The sequence below is a fragment of the Martes martes genome (assembly GCF_963455335.1).
Source record: "Martes martes genome assembly, chromosome: 3".
Lineage (NCBI taxonomy): Eukaryota > Metazoa > Chordata > Mammalia > Carnivora > Mustelidae > Martes > Martes martes.
The window spans coordinates 175,294,770-175,320,959 of record NC_137890.1 but is presented as its reverse complement, the minus strand read 5'-3'; the positions used below and the strand labels follow the sequence as shown (position 1 = coordinate 175,320,959).

General features: G+C 35.8%; 1 protein-coding gene across 4 annotated transcripts; it reads right to left on the bottom strand.

The window, feature by feature from the left end:
• MYL1 (myosin light chain 1) lies at positions 1 to 25,518 on the bottom strand. Of its 4 annotated transcripts, none has more exons than XM_080798852.1 (8): positions 12,899 to 13,083; positions 12,173 to 12,359; positions 11,892 to 11,919; positions 7,807 to 7,950; positions 5,140 to 5,313; positions 4,606 to 4,683; positions 2,368 to 2,410; positions 1 to 1,602 (listed from the first exon to the last, which is right to left on the bottom strand). In XM_080798852.1, exons 2-7 carry the CDS (start codon positions 12,311 to 12,313, stop codon positions 2,382 to 2,384), a joined length of 594 nt encoding a protein of 197 aa, XP_080654978.1. In that variant the 5' UTR covers positions 12,314 to 12,359; positions 12,899 to 13,083; the 3' UTR covers positions 1 to 1,602; positions 2,368 to 2,381. The 4 variants fall into 4 exon arrangements, with proteins under 4 accessions (XP_080654978.1, XP_080654980.1, XP_080654979.1 ...); XM_080798854.1 differs by having other exon boundaries at positions 12,173 to 12,197; positions 12,990 to 13,078; XM_080798853.1 differs by lacking the exons at positions 12,173 to 12,359; positions 12,899 to 13,083 and adding an exon at positions 25,123 to 25,518.
• Between the last annotated feature and the right edge of the window lie 672 nt (positions 25,519 to 26,190).

The following is a 26,190-nucleotide window of genomic DNA, read 5'->3' as shown; positions in this document are numbered from 1 at the left end:
AACATTCATCATTTTTAAAAAACATTTTTATTGCCTGATATAACAACCAAATATAGATATATATTGAAACCTAATGCTTTTCAATATGATACTCATGAACCACATTTAGCTACTGAAATCAATTAAAAATTTAATTTCATAGTCACACTAGCCACATTTCAAGTACTTAGTAGCCACATGTGGCTAGTGGTTACCAAATAGGACAATGTACATATATATACATTTCTGTTTTTACTGCAAATCGTATTACACAGTGCCATGCAAAATTTCCAAATCCTATTCTTAGGCAAGCATGGTCTTAAGGATCTTGAGGCCATGATGAATTTTCCTTAAAAGAGGGATTGTGATGTCTCAACATCATCTTGGCTCCAAAAACATGGGGCAATTTGAAGCTGTTATCTGCTGGAATCTGAGTGACCTTCACTAAAGATGGAAGGAGCACATTGACTTAAAGTGCCCAACATCAGGAAAAAGTTTCAGCTTCCAAAAATGGATAGGCAGGCAGGTACTTTCCAGAGATTTTATAATCCTATATATTACAGAAGTCTTTTTGGAGAGTGAAAGAACTATTTATCACTTCCTCTCTTCTGCATAGTTGATTATTGCAAATTCTGCCTCTATTCTAAAGAAAAAGTGATACATGATAGCATTATGAGATGGCAAAGAAAGTTTACCCTCTGAACTTTCCTAACCATTGGTCTTACCATTTAGGACATGTATTAGGAGATTGAACCAAAATTCAGGGATATGGACATGCAAGGTAGCAGGGATCATAGCAGGAAAGAATATTAATAGACAGGATCTTGAGTTCCTGAGTAATAATTTTATCTGCAGAACTTTTTGTTGTTGTTGTTTTGTTTTGTTTTGTTTTTAATAACTGCTGAAAGGTCACTTTAAATTTTAACCTTGAGGACATTCAGTGAGAAGAAGCAATAGCTTACTAGGCCTTTTTCTTGTGAATAGGCCAGATTGTCACTAGAAGTGATAGGTTAACCCACATATATGACAATTTACACAAAACTGAGAAAATCTGCTTTAATCTTAAATTACCTGGATAGTTCATATTAAGATGTCTCTGATCCTGCCTGAATTTCCTCAGTTCTCTATCTCACTTTTTCAGTGATGATGATAATGATGAGTATTGTTTGTTATTAGTATGTAGACTGCAGTGATTTATTCTCTAAAAGTTTACAATTCATCCATATTCTGTACAGTAACAAAATAATTGAAAATTTAAAAATTACTTTCTCTAAGCAGGAAGATAAAAAACACAATGCAACTTGAGCATTCCAGACTGACCAAAATTATTTATTGATTTCACATTTTAAGGTTGTTCATTGACCCCTAGTGGAAAATGAAGAGTAGTGCTTGAATTTGAGGTTGTCAGTATTTATCCTTCTCGTGTAGAGCAGGAGACACTTGATTTGTGTGGTATGAATACAATTCAGAGAGGAACGTGAGGTGTATAAAAGTACAGGGAGTCTTCAGTCTAGAACGGTCCACGTTGTTTTGTTTTCTGAATGATGGTAAGCAGTTCTGAACAGTAAGTCATGGGTGTTATTGCAATAAGGTTCCAGCCAGTCTTCGTAAACAATGCTTGATCTGGAAAGGAAAAGGGAAATTGAGTTAAATGTTGATCGCATCTTTTCAGAGAGAAAGCTGAGGAGGAAATAAAGTGAAGTGCAAAAGAAGAAAAAGCACAAATGTACCAGCACTTCCATGGTAAGCCATTTCATACTTGTAACAACCTAGATGCAAGTGCTTAACTTCAAGCTGTGATAACCTGGTTTTCTAGAGCAGTAATTGTTAAACACTACATCAATTATTCAAAGAAATCAGGGTCATACTTTTATGAGTGTGATGTTCCAGCTAAATTCATTAACTAGTCTCTGGCTTGTTGAATCTCCACTGCAAAATTACAGTACAATCAAAACTAAGGTTTATAGACGGCAGCAAAGATCTCAGAAATTTTTGCTTCTATACTCATACAAAAATGCTCTGCTTCCTTTTTTTTTTTTTTTTTAAGATTGTTTTATTTGAGAGCACCAGGAAGCGAGCAGGGGCAATAGCAGTCTCTTGTTGAGCAGGGAGCCTGACGTGGGGATCGGCCCAGGACCCCAGTATCATGACCTGAGCTGAAGGATACGCTTAACCACCCAGGCGCCCCCCAAATACTCTATTTCCAAGTCACCCATTTCAGGAGTTGAAATGAATTGAAAGGAGTTGATATTTTCTGGTTAATATAAATAAATTTTAACTAAAAACTAATACTAATTATGTTTACAGCACATAAAGTGAAGCTGTTGAATTTTTTAAAAACACAATACTGAGAAAACCTTATATAATAAAAAACAAATGGGTATTTACCTTGAAAACTCCATTTAATTGGACATGATATGCTTGACAAAAGCTGTGGGCATAATACAGACAGTTTAAGTTAAAGACCATCAAGTTTAATGAAAGAGAGATTTAGCAAGTAAGTTCAATCTTAATTTTTCTTAGCTATAACAGGAGCATTTATTGTTTTAAGCTCAGTACAGTCCACTATTCTTCATCCTGGGTTCATAGCCTTTCCCCTGACTTTGTAAACTTCATTTTTTGAAGAAGTAGTACATTCACATGGATAAAAGTTTTTTTAAGAGTATGAAAGGGCTTATAACAAAACCAAAATATTCCCCACCAGTGTCTCCCATCTACCTAGTTTCTCTTTACAGCAAAGTTGATGAAGCATAATAGCTTTTTCATGTATAAGAAAATACAAATATCCGTTTCTAAAACTCTTTTTCACCCTAATGTTGGCATACTCTACAAACTCTTGCATTTGCTTTCTAAATGAATGACCATAAACAAGACTATCATTTTGGGGGGAGGGCACTGTAGGGAATTTCATTTTGTAGGTATACCAGAATCTCTTTGATACATCCTACATTGGTGGACATTAAGTTGTTCAAATATTTACCAACACAGTAATGAATAACCACATATCACTCATCTCACTTGAGTGCAAGCATATCTAAAAACCACATTGCATGATGTAGATTTGCTAGAATTATTAATACTATACCACCATATCGGGATTTTAATGATAGACATTCCCAACAGGAATGCATGAAATTACCTGGTTTTACACCCTCTCCTTAACCCGAAGTGTTGTCAAACTTTTTATCTTTTTGAAAAATGGTATCTCCATGTAGAAATCTGCATTTTTTTTATAGTAGTGAAGTTTAGCATATTATATTTATAGATATTTTTATTTCTTTTTCTGCAAATTGTTTATGTACTTGTTAATTTTTCTATTGGGCTGTAGTCTTCTTATTAATCTGCAATAGCTTTTTTAAATTAAGAAAATGAGCTTTTGCTGATACTGATTGCCTTTTTTTATGGTTTGCTATTTGTCTTTTGACTTTGCTTCTGGTGGCTTTTGCCATATGGAGCTAAAAAAAATTATGTGGTTGCATTTATCAAAACTTGTAATGCCCTCTGGGTTTTTATCAGTGTTTGAAACACCTTCCCACTCCAAAAGTTATAAAATAATTTGTCCATGACTTTTATGCTTCTAGCTCTTACATTTAAATTTTTGAACTGTTTGAAATTTATTCTGATATGAAATCCAGGTCTGATTTTATTTTCTAGATGACTCTTCACTTGTCCAAACAATATTTATTGAATGATTCTTCTTTTATGTCATGTATTTATAGCAATAACCAAATGTAAAATGCTATTTATGGGAAAAAGTAAAGTTTAATCAAGATTGTCAGTGACGATGTGCTTAGCTGACCGTTTTCCTCTTCTTGCGTCCTCCCTCCTTTCCTTCCCTTCTCTTCTCTCTGCATTTCTTTTCTTACTTTTTCCCTAGTCATTAGACATCATAAGTCTACATTTACATCAAAGCTATCAGCATAGCTTTGTTGAAAAGTGGCCAGGTTAGTCTTTTTGGGGGGATAGATAAGTTTCTCAATTTATTGGAAATTTTAAAATTCACAAATTGTACCCTGTAATTTTATTTTGCATCTTTATTTTGTGGGGTGTGTTATTTTTCAGACCCTCTCGGTGAGCCTGCTGTAATTTGATAGCAGGACATAGATGGTTGGCCATGAGATGACTTTGATTTAAGCAAAACCAGACAAGGAGATAGATGAAATTTTAGCACCAGCCCTTTCATTAATGATTTGACCTTCACTCAGTACGTAGACCTCTTTGGCCCTCAACTTCCTCATTTTCATAATTGTTTCCTGTAAAGGATTTTGAGATCTCTCCAACTTTAATATTCTATTGTACTTTATTCTGACACAAACCCTGTCTATTTTACAGAGATTTTATAAAGACCTAGCAAGAAAAAATACACGTGAAAACACATTTTAAGCTGTATCACAATGCATAGGAGAGTCAAAGCCCACTGGAATAAAAATCTTAGGTATATAGTCAGATTCTTAGAGGATATCGTCTTAGAGTTATTGTGTAATTGATTGATGATTTTAAAAAAAGAACATGGGTATATTCAATAAAAGAGGCAGAGACAAAGAAGTTGTTTCAAGATCAGAAGGAGTCTATCAACAACACAATCAGTTGAGAGTTGCTGTAAGCACTGAGCACGTGAAATCGTACCTTCATAGTTGATGCAGCCATTGGAGTCTTCCTGACCTGCCATCAGAGCTTCCACTTCCTCCTCTTTCATTTTTTCACCTGAGGAAATAAAACTCTTTTTTCAGGAAAAAGGCCAGAGGCTATTTTTAAAATTCCATCATAAGTGATCAGTTTTGGGTTCCTAGAGACTATGAATAAGCTCTTGGAGGATAGAAATCAAGCCCATTCTGTTCTTCTGGTACTTAGTACATTGTCAGTGGATTGTTTTTACGTGAATGAATTAAATACATATTATCCCTGGTGATCCAAACTCTATTCTATAAGAACTAAGATGCTTTACTTTACTTATTCATTTCTAGTATCTTAAGCTAACCATTTCCCCCAAAACAAACTCATTGACGCTGAGGCCAATGGAAATGGTCATTAATTTTGGACTGTTCTTTTTCATCTTGTAGCTTTTCCCCCTACCTATTTTGTTAGAGCTTGATCCGCCTATGTCATGCCCTTTCCTATATATTCTGCCCTATTAAGTCCACTGAAATAAATTTTCCTTACCCAATGTGGCTAAAACATGGCGGAGTTCAGCACCCATGACTGTGCCATTGCCTTCTTTGTCAAAGACACGCAGACCCTCAACAAAGTCTTCATAAGTGCCCTGGTCCTTGTTGTTGGAAATAGCTTGCATCATGGGCAGAAATTGTTCAAACTCAATTTTCTTGGCATTCATCTCTGGAAGAAATTGCAATTTGGAGAGTTATTAGCTACCATAAAATGTCATTTCTGGATCACAAATTAAACTTGAAAGTTCATTCCAGAGGATCTAAAATATCTTCATGTAGCTTAAATTTCAGTTGGTAAATTGCTGATGACAAAAAATTAGTAATAGATAATAGCATGAGCTCTGGAGTCCTCATGCTTAAGCTTTTATCCCCAACCCCTTATTTACAACTTGTGATCATGGGCAAATTTCTTCATCCTTTTGTACCTCAACTTTTTCATCTGTAAAATAGAGATTCCTCATAGTTTTAGTGTGAGCACTAAATGAGATCATACCTGCAAAATTTATTATAATACCTGGGACAAACTGAGTGCTGAATAAGTGTTAGCTACTTTTTATTAGTATTATCAATTTCATATTTTCTATAAGTAGTAGAGAAGGAATGGAAAATATATACTGACACAACAAATCCATAAGCATATAAATACAGTAAAACTTAACTTTAAAATATATGCCTCCTTTGTCCTGAGCTTTTGTAGAGTCTTCAATTTCTTTAAGTTTTTTTTTTTTTAAGATTTTATTTATTTATTTGACAGACAAAGATCACAAGTAGGCAGAGAGGTAGGCAGAGAGACAGGCAGAGAGAGAGGAGGAAGCAGGCTCCCTACTGAGCAGAGAGCCCGATGCGGGGCTCGATTCCAGGACCCTGGGATCATGACCTGAGCCAAAGGCAGAGGCCTTAACCCACTGAGCCACCCAGGTGCCCCTAATTTCTTTAAGTTTTAAGTAACATTAACAAGAAGACTATGAGGGGAGTGTGCATATCAAATTCCTTGTGATTTCCTGACTTCTTTGCAGTTTAGAGGTCTGGGGATGGTAAGATTTTCTTCAGTATGGTAAGGTAAATTGTGTTCACAACAAAAGTATCAAACAGACTATCCAGATGGATGTGAATGGATAAAGTTAAGTGACCCTAAAACCAAAATTCCCTTTTATTAGTCTTTCCTCATAGAATAAAAATGGAATAGTATTAAAAAGATCAAATTTGGGGGCACCTGGGTGGCTCAGTGGGTTAAAGCCTCTGCCTTTGGCTCAGGTCATGGTCCCAGGGTTCTGGGATCGAGCCCCACATTGGGCTCTCTGAGCGGGGAGCCTGCTTCCTCCTCTCTCTCTCTCTCTCTCTCTCTCTCTGCCGGCCTCTCTGCCTACTTGTGATCTCTGTCTGTCAAATAAATTAAAAAAAAAAAAAGATCAAATTTGAACACTGAGTAAATGAACATTTACTTAATAATTCTAAAAAAGATGGATGTTTTGCTAAGTTAGAAAGTGGCGTCTACAGAGTAAGATCTGGCTGTCGCTCTCTCACTTTATCTCATGCTCACAGCTAACTTTTGCATGATTTACCTGGACATTTTCCTCTAAAGAAAATGAAGCTTGAGAAAAATTCCAGCAGATTGATTTAGAGGTGGGTTTCTTTGAAATCAAATTCCTCTCCCCCCATTTTGGTAATGAGGTAGAAGTCTTTTCAGTTATCAAAGGGAAAATGAGATTATTTGCCTTTTGCTCTCCCCTCTTTTTTTCCCTCATGGCAAAGATAAACAGCCCAAATATCTACTTGAAAAAATTTCAGTGTTGTCTCATCCTTTTTGTTCAGGGTGGTATTCTATAATAAACTCTTACACTTTGCCATGAACCATTGGAATCAGAAATTTTTTTTTGAAGTCTAATAACTGGATTACTGTATCAAGCAAATGACTGCTACGATGTTGCCACTTACATATCTCACTGTCTTTTTTTCCCAGGATTTACTTGGGGGTAATGAATGCAGGTTTGGACTTAGATTTTTAAGTCTTCTTGTAATCCTTGGGAAATAGAAAGTACTCTTAATTACCATGGCATTCTGTCGATTCTTAATTAAAAGAGTTAAGTTACTTTTAAGATGGTCACAGACAGAGCATGGGGCCAAGTCAGCAGGTATTTTCAACCTCCTGAGAGCACTGAGATTTTATTTCCATGGCTTTTGTCACCGTGCCTTTGTAATTTACTGAGTTGCTTACAAAGTGTGTTGTGCTTTAGCAATATTTAACATCTTTGTCAAAATGTGTTTTTGACTTTGAAGGTTTGAAAAAAATGTGCAGATTTGGATATTATTCCACTCATTAATCTTTAAATGAAGAACATAGGTAGGATGATGATGATGACAATGTTAGCTTTAGGTATTATTTCATTAGCACAAAATTTTACCATGCTTACAAATTTTCAAAGGAAGGTTAACTTATTTTATGAGGAAAAAACTGAGACTCTAGACAGCCAAGAAACACACTTACCATCAAGAGCAAAGTAAAGTCTCTTCTGTGGACCTTATTTCTCAATAAATTTCTCTTTCTCTTACATACATGTGCATGGGCACATACACATACACATACACATACACACTGTCTCTCTCTCTTTCTGTCATGTGTGTACATGAGCTTGCTTCCCAGCTGCTTGGAAAATCTGGTTACCTTCATTGCTGGGGTTTCCCAGCACCTTCTTGACCTCCGCATTGGTGGGATTTGTGCCCAGAGCTCGAAGGACATCACCGACCTGGCTTAAGGTGATCTTACATTCACCTGTTCTGTCAAACAGGAGGAACGCCTCCTTGAATTCTGCAAGAAGCAAGAAGCATTAGGATGCTTTTTTTCTCCTTCCGAACTATAAATTACCCCTAACTTCATCAAGGATCCTGTTCACATTCTCCTGTTTTTCAACTTTTGTAACCATTCAAGTTATCTTTGGATTCTCCCTTTTCCTAGCTCAAACTGCCATTGACCATCCTTTTTGACATTTCTTTTTGGGACTGCTTTAAAACCATTTAAAACCATTTCCACTTCAAATCAATATATTATTATTAATCAGATGTGGAAATTGAAGCTCCTTGTCATATTTATTTATATTTCCTTCATCTGCCTGGGAAGCAGAACTGGATTAAGAAATTCTGAGGTCTTGAGAAATCTTAGGAACTCTTCATAATTAAGAAAGTTAATAAAATCTAAAGAAAACAAATGTTCAATCAGGGTTGTGTTATAGGAGGTTAACCCAGATTTCTCAAATTACTTAGGAAAATCTCCTCTTAAAATGCAAATTTCCTAGATTTTGTTATCTTCAAGAGCAACTTCGTTTTTCAGGAAAAAAAAATTAGAAAGGTGAAACAAACTTCTAAGTTTTAGAGTGTCATTTAACCAGTGTATGACTTTAATAGGCTCCTGGTATAATCAGTTCAGAGGGGAAATATTTGTTTGGATCTATCATGATGATAATCTCTTTAAACTTTACTCTTTTTTCAGATAATACATATGACAACGTCTTGCTATATTAACTTCAGAATTTAATTATATATATTTTTAATTAAAATTTTGTGCAGATAATTATAAATTCACATGCAATTTTAAGAAAAAATGCAGAGATCTCTTAAACACTGTTTAGTTTCCCCCAGTAGTAACATATTGCAAAGTTATAGTACATTATCACTACCAGAATGTTCACATTGATAGACTCCACCAGTTTTATTCAGATTTTTCTAGGTCTCATTGTACTTATATGTGTATACATGTAAGTACTTTTACTGTTGTCTATTTTTATCACAATTACTCTAATGCTAACTTTCCCTAAATTTTGTCCTTCTCTGCTGATGGAACAATTTTGGCCTTTCATAATTATGTTAACAAAGAATTAAGATGTGTATACCAAAGAGACAGAAAAGGATATTACCATGGATTAAGGGTCCAGAAATGACATTTCAACTGAAACTCCTAACTTAATATAATTCAGTTTTCTGGGGAACCCAAAAGTACTGATGGCAACTTGTTGGAGTTAATCCCAGCAACACTCAAAAAATCATTTGTGAAGGAACTGGTAGAGCTGAAAGCAATGTATATAGGCCATTAGTGGCCTCAGATCCAAAGATCCATCTAGGTAGATTTCTCAGCAAAGTACCCTATTTTAGCATCCATCCATCCCTCGATCTAAGGTTGCACCAGACATTATATTCACAATCAACTATAGATCATGTCGCCATTGTTTGCTAAAATTTCCCCTTCAGATTCTATGCAATTTGACTATAAAAGATCATTCCCCTAAACTAAAAAGCATGCTGTAGACCCGGTGGGGTCATTACTCAAATATTATTTTTCGTCTTTCTAAGGGACATGTGAAACTGAACTATTCTTGTTACTGGCTCCAGGCTTCCATGCAGATTGCTCAGCGGGCTAACTATTACCCTGGTCAGATGCGGATATAGAAATAGGATTTTATGGGCTGTAACAGAATCTCTCTGACATTAACCCCTCAATGATTTAAACGCCTAGGACAGAAAGATAATTGCTCTTCCTACCTCAGATTTTTAAGATTTATTCTCTTGAAGAATTTAGAATAATGGATTAGCAAACTACTACCTAGGGGCTGGTCACCTGCTTTTGTAAAATAAAGTTTGGTTGGAAAACATCCCATTCTCTTATGTATTGTTTATGGCTGTTTTTATACCACAGTGATGGAGTTGAGTTGTTTTCACAGAGACTGTACTCCCAATAAAGTCTGCTATTTGACAATTAGGCCTTTTATGAAAAAAAACTGACAGTCTCTGGCTAGACCAACACTGTTCTAGATCTTTTTATGACAATCAAAATGTTCTAGATCTGGATTTCCCAAAAACCACCTGTGGCTCCTGAGCACTAAAATATGACCAGCACAATGGAGAAAATAGATTTTTTTAATGTATTTATTTCTAAATAACAAAAATTTAAGTTTAAATAACCACATGTGGCCAAGTGGCAACTCTATGGGACAGCACAGGACATAAACCTTTAGAATGGGGTAATTTTCTTTTTTTTTTCTTTCCTTGGGACCTGTGATACTTTCAAATAGAGCAGCCATGACCAAAACTCTTTAAGGACTGAACAAGGAAGGAAACAGAGGAAATTTTCATTCATCTCTGAAAGCATTGTGTTTCCATATACATTTTAAATGCTTCCATTTGTTTTCCTGGCACAAGAGAAAACCAGTCTACCACACCAACATTTCCTGAACCTCTCTACCTAAAACCTAGTTCATATATGTAGTTATAGGTTTAATGGTCAATGGTAAGTTCTTCTGTCCCTGCAAGGGTTTTTAAGTCTTCTGTTGCTTTGTCCCACCATAGTGTCACAGTCAAAATGGCACTATAATTGAGATATTTAAGAGGACTGGGTTGCAGTAGCTAGTAATGTAGCAGCATCACTAGTTAAAAATGCATTAAGAGTCACACAAACTATAGTAAAATTACCACTGGTTTCAATTAAAAAAAATAGCCCTTTGTAGTATAATTTCAAATGCTCTTGAGTTCTGAGCCATCAAATCACCTAATCTCTTGACATGAGACTATCAGCCATGATGTAGATAAATGTGAGTCTCTACTACAATAAATATCCTTTTTTTTTCTTAATTGATGTCCAAACGTGAATATTCTAGAATTTGAAACAAACTGAAAATGTGGAATTTTTTTAGGTAGAGAACTGAGTATTTATATACATACTTATCAAACACCTATATTTATAATTATTATATATTAATATCATAACATATATGTACATAGTAATTTTTATTACTAATATCCTAATTTAGATGCTATCATTTAACTAAATTTTTTCTCCCCCTCCCTTCTAGAGATGTATTTCTGTCTCCATTTCTTCGAATTTGGGCCACTTTGGCTCAACAAAACATTCTTCCCTACACTTCTAGAGAATTAACACATCCTGTGGGGCACGGGATCTCTTGGATCCAAAGGCCTGAAGGAGAAAAAGTGGAAGTGTTAGGGAAACCACTCAGATTCTCTTGAATCTTAAGAGTTTGAGGTCTTCTGGCTAGTAACTGTTTTTATGAAATTTCTAATTTCATAATTATTCATAAATTATTCATAATTATTCATAAAATTCTAATACCAGATGCTGATCCTGTTACTAATACTTTGGGTCCTTGAGCAAAGCCTATCAGCTCTTTGAGAGCCTGTCTTGATCTTTAAAGATGGACCAGGAGATGTCCAATGTTCCTTGCAGTTTTATGATAAACTACTCCTCTTTCTTTTTTTCTGAATTCACTTTTATTCTTATCCACTTCATCTGCTTCTCTCAACTCACTATCATGCCCATGAAATTTTGTAGGTTTGGTAATTGGGCAGTTTCACAATCAATATTATTTTCTAAATTGAACAATTCAGACCTGCCAAATCTTTCTTTAGGGATTTGGTGAACAGATTAGCCATTCATAACCTACAACATTTTTCAGGGTAATATATATGGTATTGGCTACTGTATCAAAATGGTTTTGTTTAGAAATCAGTGAACACAAGGACCTAATTTATGGTATCTGTCTTTTGTTGGCTTAAACCTTTGATTACTGATTATAAGCAAGGGGTTCACATTGAGAAAACTTAGAATGATCGAGAGCATTTATATTTAGAGTGGCAACACCAGTGGGGATAATTAGGAAGAGCTAATCTCATCCCAAAGGAGTCGGTTTTCTCACATGCCATCTTTATGAGTGTGCACATATTAACAACTGTATCTTTTAAACTTACCATCCTGCTGTTCCTTAGAGAACTCGATCTGTTAGAAAGAAATTAACCACAAAGAATATTTTAACCAAACAAAAATGTCCTGTTTTTTAAGCGTATCCAGGCTCATTCCCTGAGTAATCTTCAAAGTAAGCTCCAAAAGTAAGCCGACTTTTCAGACTTCACGCATAGCTTAGACACTAACAGGTTGAGCCACGCAGTAACATGCCTTAGAAATAAGGGGTATTTCAGAAACTAGGCAGTGTTCTGCCTACGTGTGGAGTAGAGAAGCTCAATTCACTTACCAGCAATCTGGTCAGCACTGAAGGACTGCAGTGGTGAGAGAGAGGGAGAAAGAAAGAAACAACTAGTACTCTTTCAAATGCATTGACAGAAGAATGAGTGCTCTCTGTTCTGAGATTTTTAGGAAGACATGTAGGTGTCATAGAATAAGAAGGTTGCCTTAGGATACTTTCAAATCTAGGAAAAATACTATTGCAAAAGATAGTTAGGGAACATCTCTCTGTAACTTAATCAATGAATCAATGATTTAACAAATCATTGATTTGTTAAACAAATCATTTAACAAATGCTAAGTCAAATAACTTCCTGGAATAATATAGTAGCCTGCGATGTATTTAAGATATGTCTAATACAGATACCCTGCATTCAGAAATACAGATATACTGCATTAAAAAGATTTCCTTAAGTCTTTCTTCTATTTAACTAGTAGGTTTTTGCTTGATGTGTCGGAAGTAGGTTACTTAATTTTAGCTACCTTCATCAGACTGTTTTTAAAGGTATACTATTTTGCTATACTAGCAGTTTCCACTTCCCACCCCTCCCCTCACCCCCCAGTTAGATATAATAAACCTTACATGATATAGCAAAAGCATAAAGTACTGCTTTGGAGAGTAAGGTGTATTTTTGTCAGTTAGCATAACAGCTCGAATTAATGTCTTCTATCCTCACCCCACCTCAACGAAACAACAACAAAAAACCCAAACGCAGATTCTATAGACTTATAATACCGAATATGTTCTCTCCTCAGTTCTGTTCCTTGTCTGCCTTTCTACTCAGTAAGATCATATGCACGATTATATCCTCCTATAATGGACAAACCGTTTTCTCCTAGGACCCACCATGGCGGAGCCTCTGGGCTGCGGAACAGCGGCAAAGCTGAAGAGTGAGTTGAGGGCCGCTCCAGTCCCTGAGTGGGGACGCCTTTGCTGAGGCTGCCTTTATTGCTGGCGAAGGTGTGACCTCAGAGCTAGCATCAGGTTTCAGAGACAAGCGGCCACTCCTCTTGGAGAGTTCTTTAGCTTTCTTAGGGCAAAAGGAAGGAGGGCTCTGCACCCCGAGGGCTATTTTTAGGCAACCAGAACATGGGAGTGGACAGCCATAATGAGACCGAAGCCTGTCAGTACTTTTATGGTCTTCATCCCTGAGATGGTCTCTTGGAGCCTCTTCTTTTAAGAAGCTTCTTTCTTGTTCAGTGGCGGAGGAGCTTAGAATTTCCCTCACACTCAGGCTGACCCCTTCTCTTGGTGAATTATGGACTTTGCAAACCGCAAGTCAGCAAGTTTTGGTATTTAATGGAATTTTTTGGATGGGACTGGTTTGGGGTTTCAAATGGCAGTGACTACAGAAGGAACATCCTCTGGAGCTCTGTCCTTTGTGGTCAAGTGCAGAAGACTTGAAAAGGCCATGTGTATTCTTTGTGTTTCTTAGGGTTCACCCATGTGAAAATGTGGTCTGTTCTTGAAGCCTCTCATTAAAGACCACTCTTTTGGAAGTTTTGTCCTGAGGCATAGAGAGTGTATCTAAGTCAGCGGTGGTTTAGAGCTCCATTTTCACCATCCTCCTTTAGCTTTCTTTACATGAGGGGTGAGTATTTTCCTCCATCCTCGGTCTCCAGAAAAACCCAAAGCAGGGGCTGTCGAACGCCAACTTATACTTGAGGATTTTAAAGATGTCTAAGGAATTGGCTGGTAAGGGGTTTTCATGGCTGCTTACCTGAAAATAGGAGGCAACTCTCTTCCTAGAATGGTACTGTGAAAAGTGGTCCTAGGAAGATCAGTCCTAGCATGTCCACTAATGTTCAGACGACACGTCTATCAGTGTTCTTCATACCTAAAGCTGGTTATAGGTATAAAGAATGTTGGAGATAAATTTTGACTTAAGTGCTGTCTCAGTAATTATTTTTACTTATTTTTATTTTTTATTTTTAAAGATTTTATTTATTTATTTGAAAGAGAGAATGAGAGAGAGAGAGAGAGAAAATATGAGAGGGGAGAGGGTCAAAGGGAGAAGCAGACCCCCCACTGAGCAGGGCACCCGATGTAGGACTCAATCCTGGGACTCTGGGATCATGAGCTGAGCCGAAGGCAGTTGCTTAACCAACTGAGCCACCCAGGCACTCTCAGCAACTGTTTTTAAAGGAATGGTCACCACAAGCATGAAGTCTCTCCCTGCTGGGCAGATGAATGCTTTGCAGCTTTCCGTCAAGCCATTTAGAAAGAAATCAATATTTAAATGCATATCACTTTCTTTTTTTTTATATTACTTTTTGTCCAAAGTTTACAAGTAGTGGAAAAAAAATCTCATTGGGTCAAAATGAGGATTAAAAACACAACTTAAAAAATATTACTGCCTAGGAAAATATATTTTCATAAAAAGACATTTTGAGAGTTTATGAGCAATGGAAGTTAATAGAAAAATGTAAGTGCTTTACGTTATTAGGGGGAATGGAAGGGAAGAACAAAAGTAGAAATTTGTCACCTTTGATAATTGTATAACTTGGAGTCTCGTGATATTTTTCCTTCAAGTTTTTGTTTAAATTCAGGTTAGTTAGCATATGTACTAAAATTGGTTTCATGTGTAGAATTTAGTGATTCATCACTTACATGTAATTCCTAGAGCTCATAACCTCCTTAATGCCCATCACCCACTTAGCCCATCCCCTGCCCACCTCCCCCCACCAATCCTGGAGTCTCATGATTTTTGATGCCCAAATTCAAGCCATGAGAACAGACCATGTTTCTTTATGTTCTTTTTAGTCTTGTAATTATATTTACGTATTGTGTCATTAAATTTGAATTGTCCTATGATTAATATTGAGAACTAATACAGATCTTTAGTAGGATTAATAACTACAAATAATACAAAATAAATCCATCAAAGTTGCCCTACAGAATGCCTATCATTCGCCCTACATAATGCTCATTTTCTTTTCTTTGTTTCTTCTTTTTTGAGTAGAAAAGTGTGTCCTTGAATTTATATAAAATATGGACAATTTGTATAAAATCCATGGAGTAAACTGGAAAGTCATTTTTAAAAAGTTGTATTTATGCTATAAATAAGCTATTCCTAACCACCTGGATATGATGTAAAGGTATGCTATTATTAAAATAGAAGTGGCAAGCAGTTGTCAAATTATTTTACTCTACTTTCTCTGTATATCTTTACCACAGAGAAGATCAGAGTTTAGATTTTTTTGGACCCACTGAAAATCAAAGTAAACATGTAAGCAAGTTACTGACAACAGTACAAAAGGCTATAGTGTAGTCCATCCTGGAGAATAAACTATAGTTTTAAATAAAAGACATGAATGCTGTGCTCAAAGAATAAATGGGAAATGTTACTTTATCTCTGGTACACTCACAAATGATGAAAAGTTTCTCTTGCATCCCTTTCTTGGTGTTGTAGTGATGAAGTCATCAGCTCTTTGAACAAGGCATGATATAAATACAAAATGTCAGCTGATTTTGGACTCAGTTTGCTGTGTCATCATTTAGTTTTAAAAATTAGACTCAAGGCTCTTCTATCTGGAATGCTCTCCTCTCATCTCTGTTTCTTAGAAATTAACTATCCAAAGTCCTGGTAAAATCTTCTCCTCTTGAAAGAACTTTTTCTCTCTATTTACTCAGCTCTTTTCTTCCAACTGAAGGATGTTTAACTTTCCGGGTTGTAAACTTCCGGAAAGCCAGGCTATTACTGAAAGCCATTTACCTTTGTCCATGATGCAAATTTGACACGGGCCCACCCCAATATGTTCCTGCCATCTAGAGTGTTGTCCCTGCCTTATTCTTATATTTTATTCCCCGTAGAGCTGAAAAATACCTTGCCTATATTAGCTCAACAGATTTGCAATAAATTAAAATCGTTAGAATGCATGTATAGTAACTTCCTCCTTCAAACATGAGCTCTCCTCTAGAATGTTATATATATTCCTCGAGGGAAGAGATTTCTTCATCTCCTTCAAAGAGCTTCCATGCTGCAGAAGGTGCATCTAATCTCCCCCAGTGCTACACGTTCATCACCTAGAACTGCCAAGCACATACCAGGCACACCCATTGCTTGTTTTGAATTATTAATATATGTGCCTTTATATTTCCAGTGCCTTTCCTTACATTTTATATAAAGTTTATGATCAGGAATTCTAATTTGCCAACACTTGATTTGCTTTTTCATGGGGCTTTTCCATTTAGCTTGATACCTATATTAGACTGTTAGTATAATAACTACATTTCACATGTTTGTGACTCATGTGCTCTTTGGTATTGGATTTAGGTAAATAGTAGTTTATTGGTGGTACTGAAAAGGATTTTTTATTGCAATGTTTACAGATCTTTCCTCACTTTGAGAAGTGTTTTTCTATTAGTAATCATGATGTTTGGTTAACTGATTAAAAACAAGATAAAGCTTCTGGTATATAGAAGGAATTAATTTATAGGGAAATATTAAAATTAATTTAATCAAATAGGCTCTGAAATTGCTCTATGTTAAGCTTTAGCATCTGGGAGATCTCTGACATTGAATACTGAGTGAAAATGCCCGAGGAAGGGACACAGACTGTAGTCTTTAAACAACTTCATCTTGCCTGCAAGACAGAATGAGGCTAATGACTGGTAAGGCTAAGTTAAAGAAGTTAATCTCACCAGGGCTAGTATTCAAGTAAGAAAACACTGAGGCATGTTCTCTAATTTAATACCAGGAAGAGAGGCCTCTAAAGACCTAGGCTGTATGCAAACCCTAAAGAAAATTTAGATTATTAATTTTCACTCCAATCTCAGAGTTACCAGGACTCACCATAAAAGGCCAGCAGAAATACTATTTTGGAAATAAAGAGTTCTGTGCCTCAGAATAACTCACTTAATTTAAAGGAGATACATATTTTTCATTGCATTTCTGTTTCTTACCTTAACAAAGGATATACTTAGGCTCGTGACTATAATATGATATAAAAAGGAGAAATTAAGAACAAGAAATTAAGAATACAATACCAGCTCAGCCTGTCTATTATAAGAGAGAATAGATGGCTGTATTGGATACATTGATCTGAACAGAAAGGGGAAGTGAGTAATTCTGTGCTCAGAAAGTGTGGACGAGTCAACTGAATTCGGTCACATTGGACCAAGGCTGAATTACTAAAATAACACAATTCACACCTACAAGAATTAATGTGAAGCCTAAGTGAATTTTAATAAAAATTTTAAAATGTGACCCAAGTCTATACATCTTCAGATTTTTCATTAGCTTTCCTATGGCTAATAATTGATAGATTTAAGATTAAAGAGTCATACCTTCTCCACTTTGTACCCTTGTTTTTATGTAATTTATTAAAAATCCAAGTTGTGTTTTTATTCCTTCTTTTTATTTTTAAGATAGGAGCATTAGAAAAATTCTTGGTATATGTGGTTTTTTTTTTTTTAAAGATTATATTTATTTGTTTGACAGACGGAGATCACAAGTAGGCAGAGAAGCAGGCAGCGAGAAAGGAGGAAGCAGGCTCCCTGCTGAGCAGAGAGCCTGATGTGGGGATGTGGGGATGTGGGGCTCGATCCCAGGACCCTGGGATGAGCCGAAGGCAGAGGCTTTAACCCACTGAGCCACCCAGGCGCCCTGGTGTATGTGTTTTAAGAAATTAGAAGTATCTGCTTTTCCTCCTTATCTGGAATGAAAGTTCCTCTTGTGACCACAGGGATATATGATTATTGGCATTACCATGTTAGAGATGTCAGGTCTTTTCATATGGTGGAAAGAGAACTAGACAGGGATTGAAGGATACAGAATTTTGTTCTGTTATATTAAAGCATGTGTCTTTTGATTAGATAACTTCTCTTATCTGGGTTATGGCCTCCTCAAATATAGAATATTTTACTCTGATTTCTAGGGTTGCTATGGTTCTGCAATGTTGTGAGTTTTCCATGCTTTTTTTAGTAGAATCCACTTCAACTCATTTTTTTTTAATGGGAAAGGGCATGGTCCTTAAAAACTCAAGTAGTAAGAATTAATGTGAAGCCCAAGTGAATTTTAATAAAAATTTTAAAGTGTGACCTAAGTCTATACATCTTCAGATTTTTCATTATTTTGAAGTAATTTAGATAAGAAGGAGTTAAAATATAATTTCATAACACTATATTCAAGTGAGTCAGATGTTTTATAAACAAGAGACAATGTACCATTGAGCACTTATTAGATACAAAGACTTCACTTGCCCCAGTGGAAGGAGGAATATAAAGTTGAATAAGATGTGGTTTTATCTTTAGTGTATATTTTTTCCCTCTGGCTTCGACTCACTATCATTAACTTATGACCAGAAAAGCAAGGATTTATCGTCCATATAATTTAAATTTTTAACTAGTACAATTAAAGCCACTACTACTTGTATATTGCAATTTTTGCCCTCCAAATTCTGATTTGGAGTGAGAAACAAACTGTAGAAGTTGATGTAGAAACAAACTGTAGCAGATCTTATTTTCATACAAAAAGTATTTCAGTATGAGGAGAAGCAGAAGAAAGTGTAGGATCAGCAGACTAAATATAATCCTTTCCATAATTTCCATGAGTCAGATGGTGCTTAATGCTGGGTAATTATGGAATGACTTCTAAAGACAACTTGCCAGGGGGTTCATTTGCAACATTAAAATGTCAAGAGTCTAAATTTGGCACTGTCACTTTGTGGTCTCCTTGTCTTGCAAAGATTTCATTATCTTTAAAATTACAAGGGCTATTCACTATTAATTGGCGAGCATATCTATTCCTTTCCAAACTGCAGTTTACTTTGCAAAGACATTATCCAGTTACATGTAATTCAAAATATAATTTTAGAGAGTTACAGAATGTCCTTTAGCATTTTCCCACTCCATTCCACCTGTTCTCTTCTTGTACATCATAGATGTTTGAGAGTGGAAACTTGATACTGATACCTACTGGTAGTCTCAAATAATTTTTTTTATTTGCTCCTGAGGTCATATTCACAATGCAAATGGATTGATATTGCAATTTGTCACATTATAGTTATAGTAAAAATTAATTCATATTATTGAAAGGCCAGGGTATAAAAAAGACAAATTCTTTTTTTTTTAAGTAAGCTACACACCCAGCTTAGAACCCCCAGTGCACAACCTCCCTGCACAACCCCCGGTGCAGGGCTTGAGCTCAAGACCTTGAGATCAAGACCTAAATTGAGATCAAGAGTTGGACGCTTAACTGATTGAGCCACCCAGATGCCTCAAAAAAGACAAACTCTTAAAATTACATAAAGAAAACTTAGAGACAACTTATAAATGCTTTCGCCCATTCTTTCTAATCAGAAATTGACAATATGTATTATTTTTCTTCTTCTTTTCCTCTAGCTAGTTAAGGTTAAGATTTAATTGTTATACATGTGGCATTGTGTTCCTACATATCACTCTAAATGACATATGGTTGATATTTCTTCCCAATTTCAATCATGCTATCTATCTGTAAGCAAAATAGAGATCCCATACCTTTGTTAAAATATTAGCCTGATGGCAAAATTTGGAGGTCCAGTTTTGGTATGATGTATATTTAATTTTAAAAATGAAAATTATTTTAAAAATTCAATCTGTTTCATTACATATAAGAGCATTTAAAGATACTTTGGTATAGTTTATTTTCTCCAGCTGTATTGAGATAAAAATAATTGACATAACATAGGGTAAATTTAAGGCGTACAACGTGTTTGATATCTGATGATTTTGATATTGTGAAATGATCACCACAATAAAGATAGTTGATATATTCATCATGTCACATTGTTTTTTTTTAATTAAAAAAATTGTGTGTGTGTTATGTGGTGAGAACTTTAAAGATTTACTCTCTTAGCAACTTTAAAGTAAACGATATGGTATTGTTAACTATACACACTATGTTGTATATTAGGTTCCAGAACCTATTCATCTTATAACTGGAAGTTTGTACCCTCTGACCACCTTCCCTCATTTCTACTCTCATAACAGCCTTTTTTTTTTTTTTTTTAAAATATCCATGTTCCATGTACAACCTTTTATAGGAAGCTGGAGTGAAGTGACTAGGAGTCTTTCTGGGTTCCTAATCTTCCCACCTTCTAGCTGTAAAAGAGAGCACTCAACCTGTCAGCAACAGGTGCAAAGACAGGGGAGAGCTGTGGAGAACAGAAGAGTAGTGGACTGCCAAGGTCGAAGTCTAGGTGAACTTGCTCTGACATGTGCCTGTCACTCCCTCCACTGGCTACACAGGGTTGTGCAGGGTGATACGAGATCCACTCTACCTCACACCCTTCTGAATAAAAAAAGGCTTCTTTACACATTAGGTGTTTTTTGTTTTTTTGTTTTTTTGTTTTAACTAAGGGAGAGAAAGAGAATCCCAAGCAGGCTTCATGCCCAGCATGGAACATGACATGGGGCTTGATCTCACAACCCTGAAATAATGACCTGAGTTGAAATCAGGAGTTGGACACTTAATCAACTGGGTTACCCAGGCACCCCTACTTCACACACTTTTTTAAAAAAGATGTATTTATTTATTAATTTACTGGAGAGAGAGAGAGAGAGAAAGAATGCAAGTGGGAGGATGGGCAGAGGGAGAGGGAGAGAGTCCTCAAGCAGACTCCCTGCAGAGTGTGGAGCCCTTTGTGGGGCTCAATCCCAGAATCCCGAGATCATTACTTGACCTGAAATCAAAAGTCAGTCACTCAACCAACTGAGCCACCCAAGCGCCCTTTCTTCACGCATTCTTAATAGTAACTTTCTCTTCATAAACAGGAGGTGGTTTAGGATATGATTACTACAGTTGACTCTGGATTTGGCCTGATAGGTTAAATCCTAGCTCCACCACCTACTAGTTATTACTGAAATTCATTAGGCTCAGTTTCTTTTCTTGCAAAATGAGGCTAAAAACAACCTCCATATAATGTTTGTGTGGCTTTTTAAAAAAGATTTTATTTATTAATTTGACACAGAGAGAGAGATCACAAGTAGGCAGAGAGGCAGGCAGAGAGAGGGGGAAACAGGCTCCCCGCTGAGCAGAGAACCTGATGCAGGGCTGGATCCCAGGACCCTGGGATCATGACCTGAGCCAAAGGCAGAGGCTTAACCCACTGAGCCACCCAGGCGCCCCTCAATATAATGTGTTAAGGATTAAATAAAGTAATAAGGCACAGAGTTAATTCTCAGTGAATATTTATTATTATATTACAAATAACTTTATAATTTTCAAAGCCTTTCATGGACCATGACCTCACCTGATTTTCCCAAGAATTCTTCAAAGTGGGACTGGGTTTGTATTAGCCTTGTTAGAGCCAAGAAAAAAGAATTTGTAGATTAACACAGACAATCCTATACCTGGACCAGAACAAGTCAGGTATTGCAATATATACAGAATATTTGCCTCCACTGAATGCCCATCAGTAAACATATATATTTAGTGGGAATGCTCTATTTCCACATTACCCATTAAACTGAAAGTTTAAATCTCCCCAACTGTATGGTAAATTGTTGAGATTTGTTATTGGATGAGTTTCTGTCAATGCATTCTGTACCTTTACCACTTTTTGTAATATCGCTTGCAGTATCTAGTCAGAGATGACCTGATTGAATTACAGTGAATACAGCAAGAATTAGAACTTAAGCACCATAAGGAAAGACACGATTCCAAATCTCATCACTTCATAGCAATCCTGACATATCACCTAAGGCATGCATCATGCAAAACATTTACTTACACATTGAAGATCTTTTAAAAACTAGGCACACAGCCATCTCATTACTTATTTTCTTTCATTATTTCAACACTTGGCTGAAGTGTTGGGCAGCAGGTGTTAATTCTTGTGTTTGCACCTGCAACTATACTCATGGTGGATTTTAATTCCTACACTGGCGATTTTGTCAGGCAGCGTTCTTTATCCTGGGCATAATTGTTGGAAGTGTCAGCTCTCTGAAAACGAAGAGTGCTTAGAACCACCCAGGACAGCAACTTTAATGTTCAAATATCAGCGGTCTTTGTGTTTTTGAAAAGGATACTCGTAGAACATCCATGGGCATGGGACATCAGGTAAGCATTCCTTCCATGAATATCAAAGTTTTTGTGTTAGAACAATCGAACAAATGTTCTAAATAACCAACAAACTAGGAAAATGGGTAGGAAAGCACATTAAAGAAATTGATAAAACTAATTAACAATATTAAATATTGTTCAGAGTTTATGGTTAAATATATGGCTATTAAACATGGTATGTTATATGGTGGAACACAGATATTAGCTAGGAATAGTATTGAGGAATTAAATATTACTATTCCTGAGATTGTAGTCCTATGCAAAGATAGTCACCCCTACACTTCAGCATTACTCAAAGTCTAAAGGACAGCTGAATTTCTAATCTTATATGATTTATAAAAGAAAGTTTAAAATCCAATTAAATTTTGTTCTTTATCGAGTTTTCAGAAAGTTAATGAACACATATAACAGCTCTATTAATTTCTTTAGAATTCATTTTCTCTGCTTGAAAAAAGTTTATATCTTATATGAGGTAATATATCTAGAAACATCATTAAGTGATTAAAAGCATCATAATATGAAATGTCTTAATGTACATTTTAATTAGCCTTGTTACCTACTGGGATGAAATTAAATTTTATAATGGTTCTCAAGTTGTACCACATTCTTTGGTTATAATACCTATAAATGTGCACTGCATTCATATTGATGAATGCAAATCATTGAAGGCATTTTAATTCCTTTACAAAAATATGTTAGCTTCAATCTTGTTCTTTTCAGTTTCTCTCAATTAGGAGTAGGCTCTCTGAGTGAACCACAAAGGTTAAATCCCTCCTGTTTCTTCTACATTCATTTAACTGCTCCTTGTACTTTGCATCCTTATCAGGATCCATCCCATTTCTCATTCTGTAATGAACTAGTCTCATCACTACAGAGACATTCTGAGTATTTTCTTCTTTTGTGTAGTTGTACTAGCTACATTAGCCATGCTGGCACTAATTCAGCATACAGATTAAAGGATAAACCAATTTCTCAAGTTTTAAAAGAGCATCACTTCTCTGCTGACTGTGAACAACTAAATCAGTTTAATTTCTGTATTTAAAAAAGTGATATTTTGTCTTTTCTTGGAGACTTCTTACTGCCAAACTATATATATATATATATATATATATATATATATATATATAGTATTTAGTATTTCTTCAGGGAAGAAAATTAATGCTTATATTCATTAGTGGGAAATTTTTTTTCTTCTTAAGAAGGCACATTTTTCTCCCATTACAGATGCTTGTAATCCTAGATGCAAAGAGGTAATATTATCTTATAAATCACAATAAATACAGAGGAACAGCTTTGATGCTGATTCATATATCTAATCTTAGGATAGGGTGGAGAGTCAGATAATACAGATGGTTGGAATTATTGTCGCCGTAATCACGTTCACTGTATAATGTAGTCAGTGTGCATCTATAAAGATACATTAACTAGAATTGCTGGAGATGAAAAATTTGGTTTCCTCTTAATGAATTATATGCAGTCTTTTAGGTTGAAAACCATTTATTAGAAGATCTGACATACATTTCTCCTCCTAAGTGGATATTCATTAGGAATAGTTCCTAACCAATATTAGATTCTCTGACCAACTTTTTTCAAATGTGACTGTAGGTACCTACAAACTCAAGATAAAATATTTGATAATCCATTCCCACTTTGGAACATAAAATTTCATGTTTAACTAGAATGTTACAAAAACTATTAATGTATTTATTTAATGTCATCAAATATATCTAAGTGTGATCCAAGTCAATATTTATGTCAGAAGTATTTTTAAAAGTTCATGATTATACTAAAATACTCAATGAAACATTTGTTTATAGGTCTGCTTTGTCTTTACAATTAAACAGTATTAAGTTAGCAAAATTTAGATTTATTACGTACAGAATGTTTGGCTTACGAGAGAATATTACCTAATAGGTCCTTTCGCCCATTAGTTTTCCATGTAAGGCAGAGTTCATTAGATAAAGATTTTCAAACTGTCATTCACCGGTCCAGCCCCAGTGAAGGAGAAGGTGCACGTTTGAGAGATCACAACACTGAGGGGTAACAGGCACATCTACTGTGTCATTTTCCCAAAAGCATATCATCTTTTGGCATTTGAGAACTTTGATCACAGCAAGGTGTGGATGCAAAAATCAATCACATTCTCCTTAGTTAAAGATCAGTACACAAGAACTCAGAGACATAAGCTGAAAGCCATATAACCAAGTTTTATAGTATTTGGGGGGTTAGTTTCATTTAGAAGCAGCTCACACATTCTGAATTAAATACTGTATATAAATAAACAAGATGACAGTTATAGTCACTGAAACACTTGAGTGCATAATTGTCTGCACTGAGATCTAATTTAGTGTTGTATCAAATTTTATTAAGCAAAGCTGAAGGGGGAATTAACTTGAATTGCAAAAATCTTCTCTTTTTCAGATGAAATACAGCAGCTGTCAAATAAATGCAGCCAGGACAACTGGGTCATCAGCTGTTTTTAAACTTTTGGAAACAAGCAGGGGTGAAAAATTTCCTTTTGATGCAGCATTAAGGTAAGGGATCTAGTTTCCACATGGATTTTATTTCAAACAAAACAAAATGAAACAAAACAAAACGCCAATTTAAGTGTTGGTAAAACACCTTTGCACTTACTATCCCTAAATTGCACTCTGACCATTTAGGGAAAAAAGAAAACCAGAGAACAAAAAATGAGAGCAAATACAGGTTCTGTAGACAATATCATATCATAGGAATTTAACTGAAATTATACGCTGGAGTTTATTTTCTAATCAGGATTCTTTTCTCCTCCAATCTACCAGTCCATGTAGTAACGCTGTCTCTCTCAGTGAAAAACATGCCCCTTTGCAAGTTCCTAGAGTTTCCTACTGTTGAAAGATGTTTCAGTGACCAAACTGTTCACCCCTTTAGTTACCTTAATGGCAGAGAGGTCAATTTTTTCTTCTTTGGGTTTGGCTGGGGCAGGTGCAGGTGCCGGGGCAGGGGCTGGGGCGGCTGCAGCAGCAGGTTTCTTCACGTCCTTCTTTGGTGCCATTTTGTTTAAAACGATGGGTTAAAAAAAAAAAAAAAAAAAAAAAAAGGAAAAGGAGCACCTCCAAAAGAACCTGTCAAAATGATTCTTGGAAGAGGAGTGGTGCTTCAGTTGATCCACAGCCCAGTGTTTTGAAGGTGGACCCAGAGTGTTAAATGGTATAAGGGCGTGCATATATATTTCACTTAGTGCCTAATAGAATCAAGACACAGGCAGCTGGATTGGACAGTTCGCTAGTCAAGGGGGATGGCATTCAGGCTCAGACTATAAATGGAATCTAAAGGGTCAGGGCTTCATCAATTTTTTTTAAACTCCTCTTGCCTTTCCCCCCCACCCCCACCCACCTCCATATATAAATGAGAAAGAAGTATGACAAAGTCAGGTTCAGATCCTTTGGTGACAGTAAAGTAGATTGACTGATACTTTTTCTTGGTAGAATTACAGTTCTGCTGAAGTTGTAAATCTTTTTCTTTTTTTCATGCCTAAGAAACTTTACTGAAGGATTTGATTTCAACTTGGAATTTTGGCAGAGAGTATCACCAACTTTCACTCAGCTCCTTTGCTCATGCTCTGCCCCCACCTTGCCATAATTTGCAAGAAGTTGTTGGTCAGCAAAGAGGTGGTGATGGTGTTTAAAAATAAAAAGCAGACGTATAAGGAAAGCCCATCAAATATTAAAGTGCTTTCCCTTCTAGGGAGCACAAACTCTGCCTCTCTCTCTCTCTCTCTTTTTAATTGTAATTAACTGTATGCTAAAGAAAAATAATTCAAAACTACTTCATATAACTTAATTTTCTTTCTATAATGAAAAAAAAGAAATGAAATGGAATGGAATGACAGCAAGATTTACTTTCTTGCAAAATAGCTTTTCTAATAGTAAAATAACTGTCAATCAAAGTTGATACTTATTTTACTTCCTAAATGGCATAAAGCCTAATTACTGATCTCCTG

Excerpts from the sequence above, each read along its gene's own strand:
- MYL1 (XM_080798852.1), bottom strand. The coding sequence starts at position 12,313 with ATGACACCTACATGTCTTCCTAAAAATCTCAGAACAGAGAGCACTCAT. Across the intron at positions 11,920-12,172 it reads CAGTGCTGACCAGATTGCTG|ATCGAGTTCTCTAAGGAACA; the intron begins GTAAGTGAATTG and ends TCTTTCTAACAG. Across the intron at positions 7,951-11,891 it reads CTCTAAGGAACAGCAGGATG|AATTCAAGGAGGCGTTCCTC; the intron begins GTAAGTTTAAAA and ends TGCTTCTTGCAG.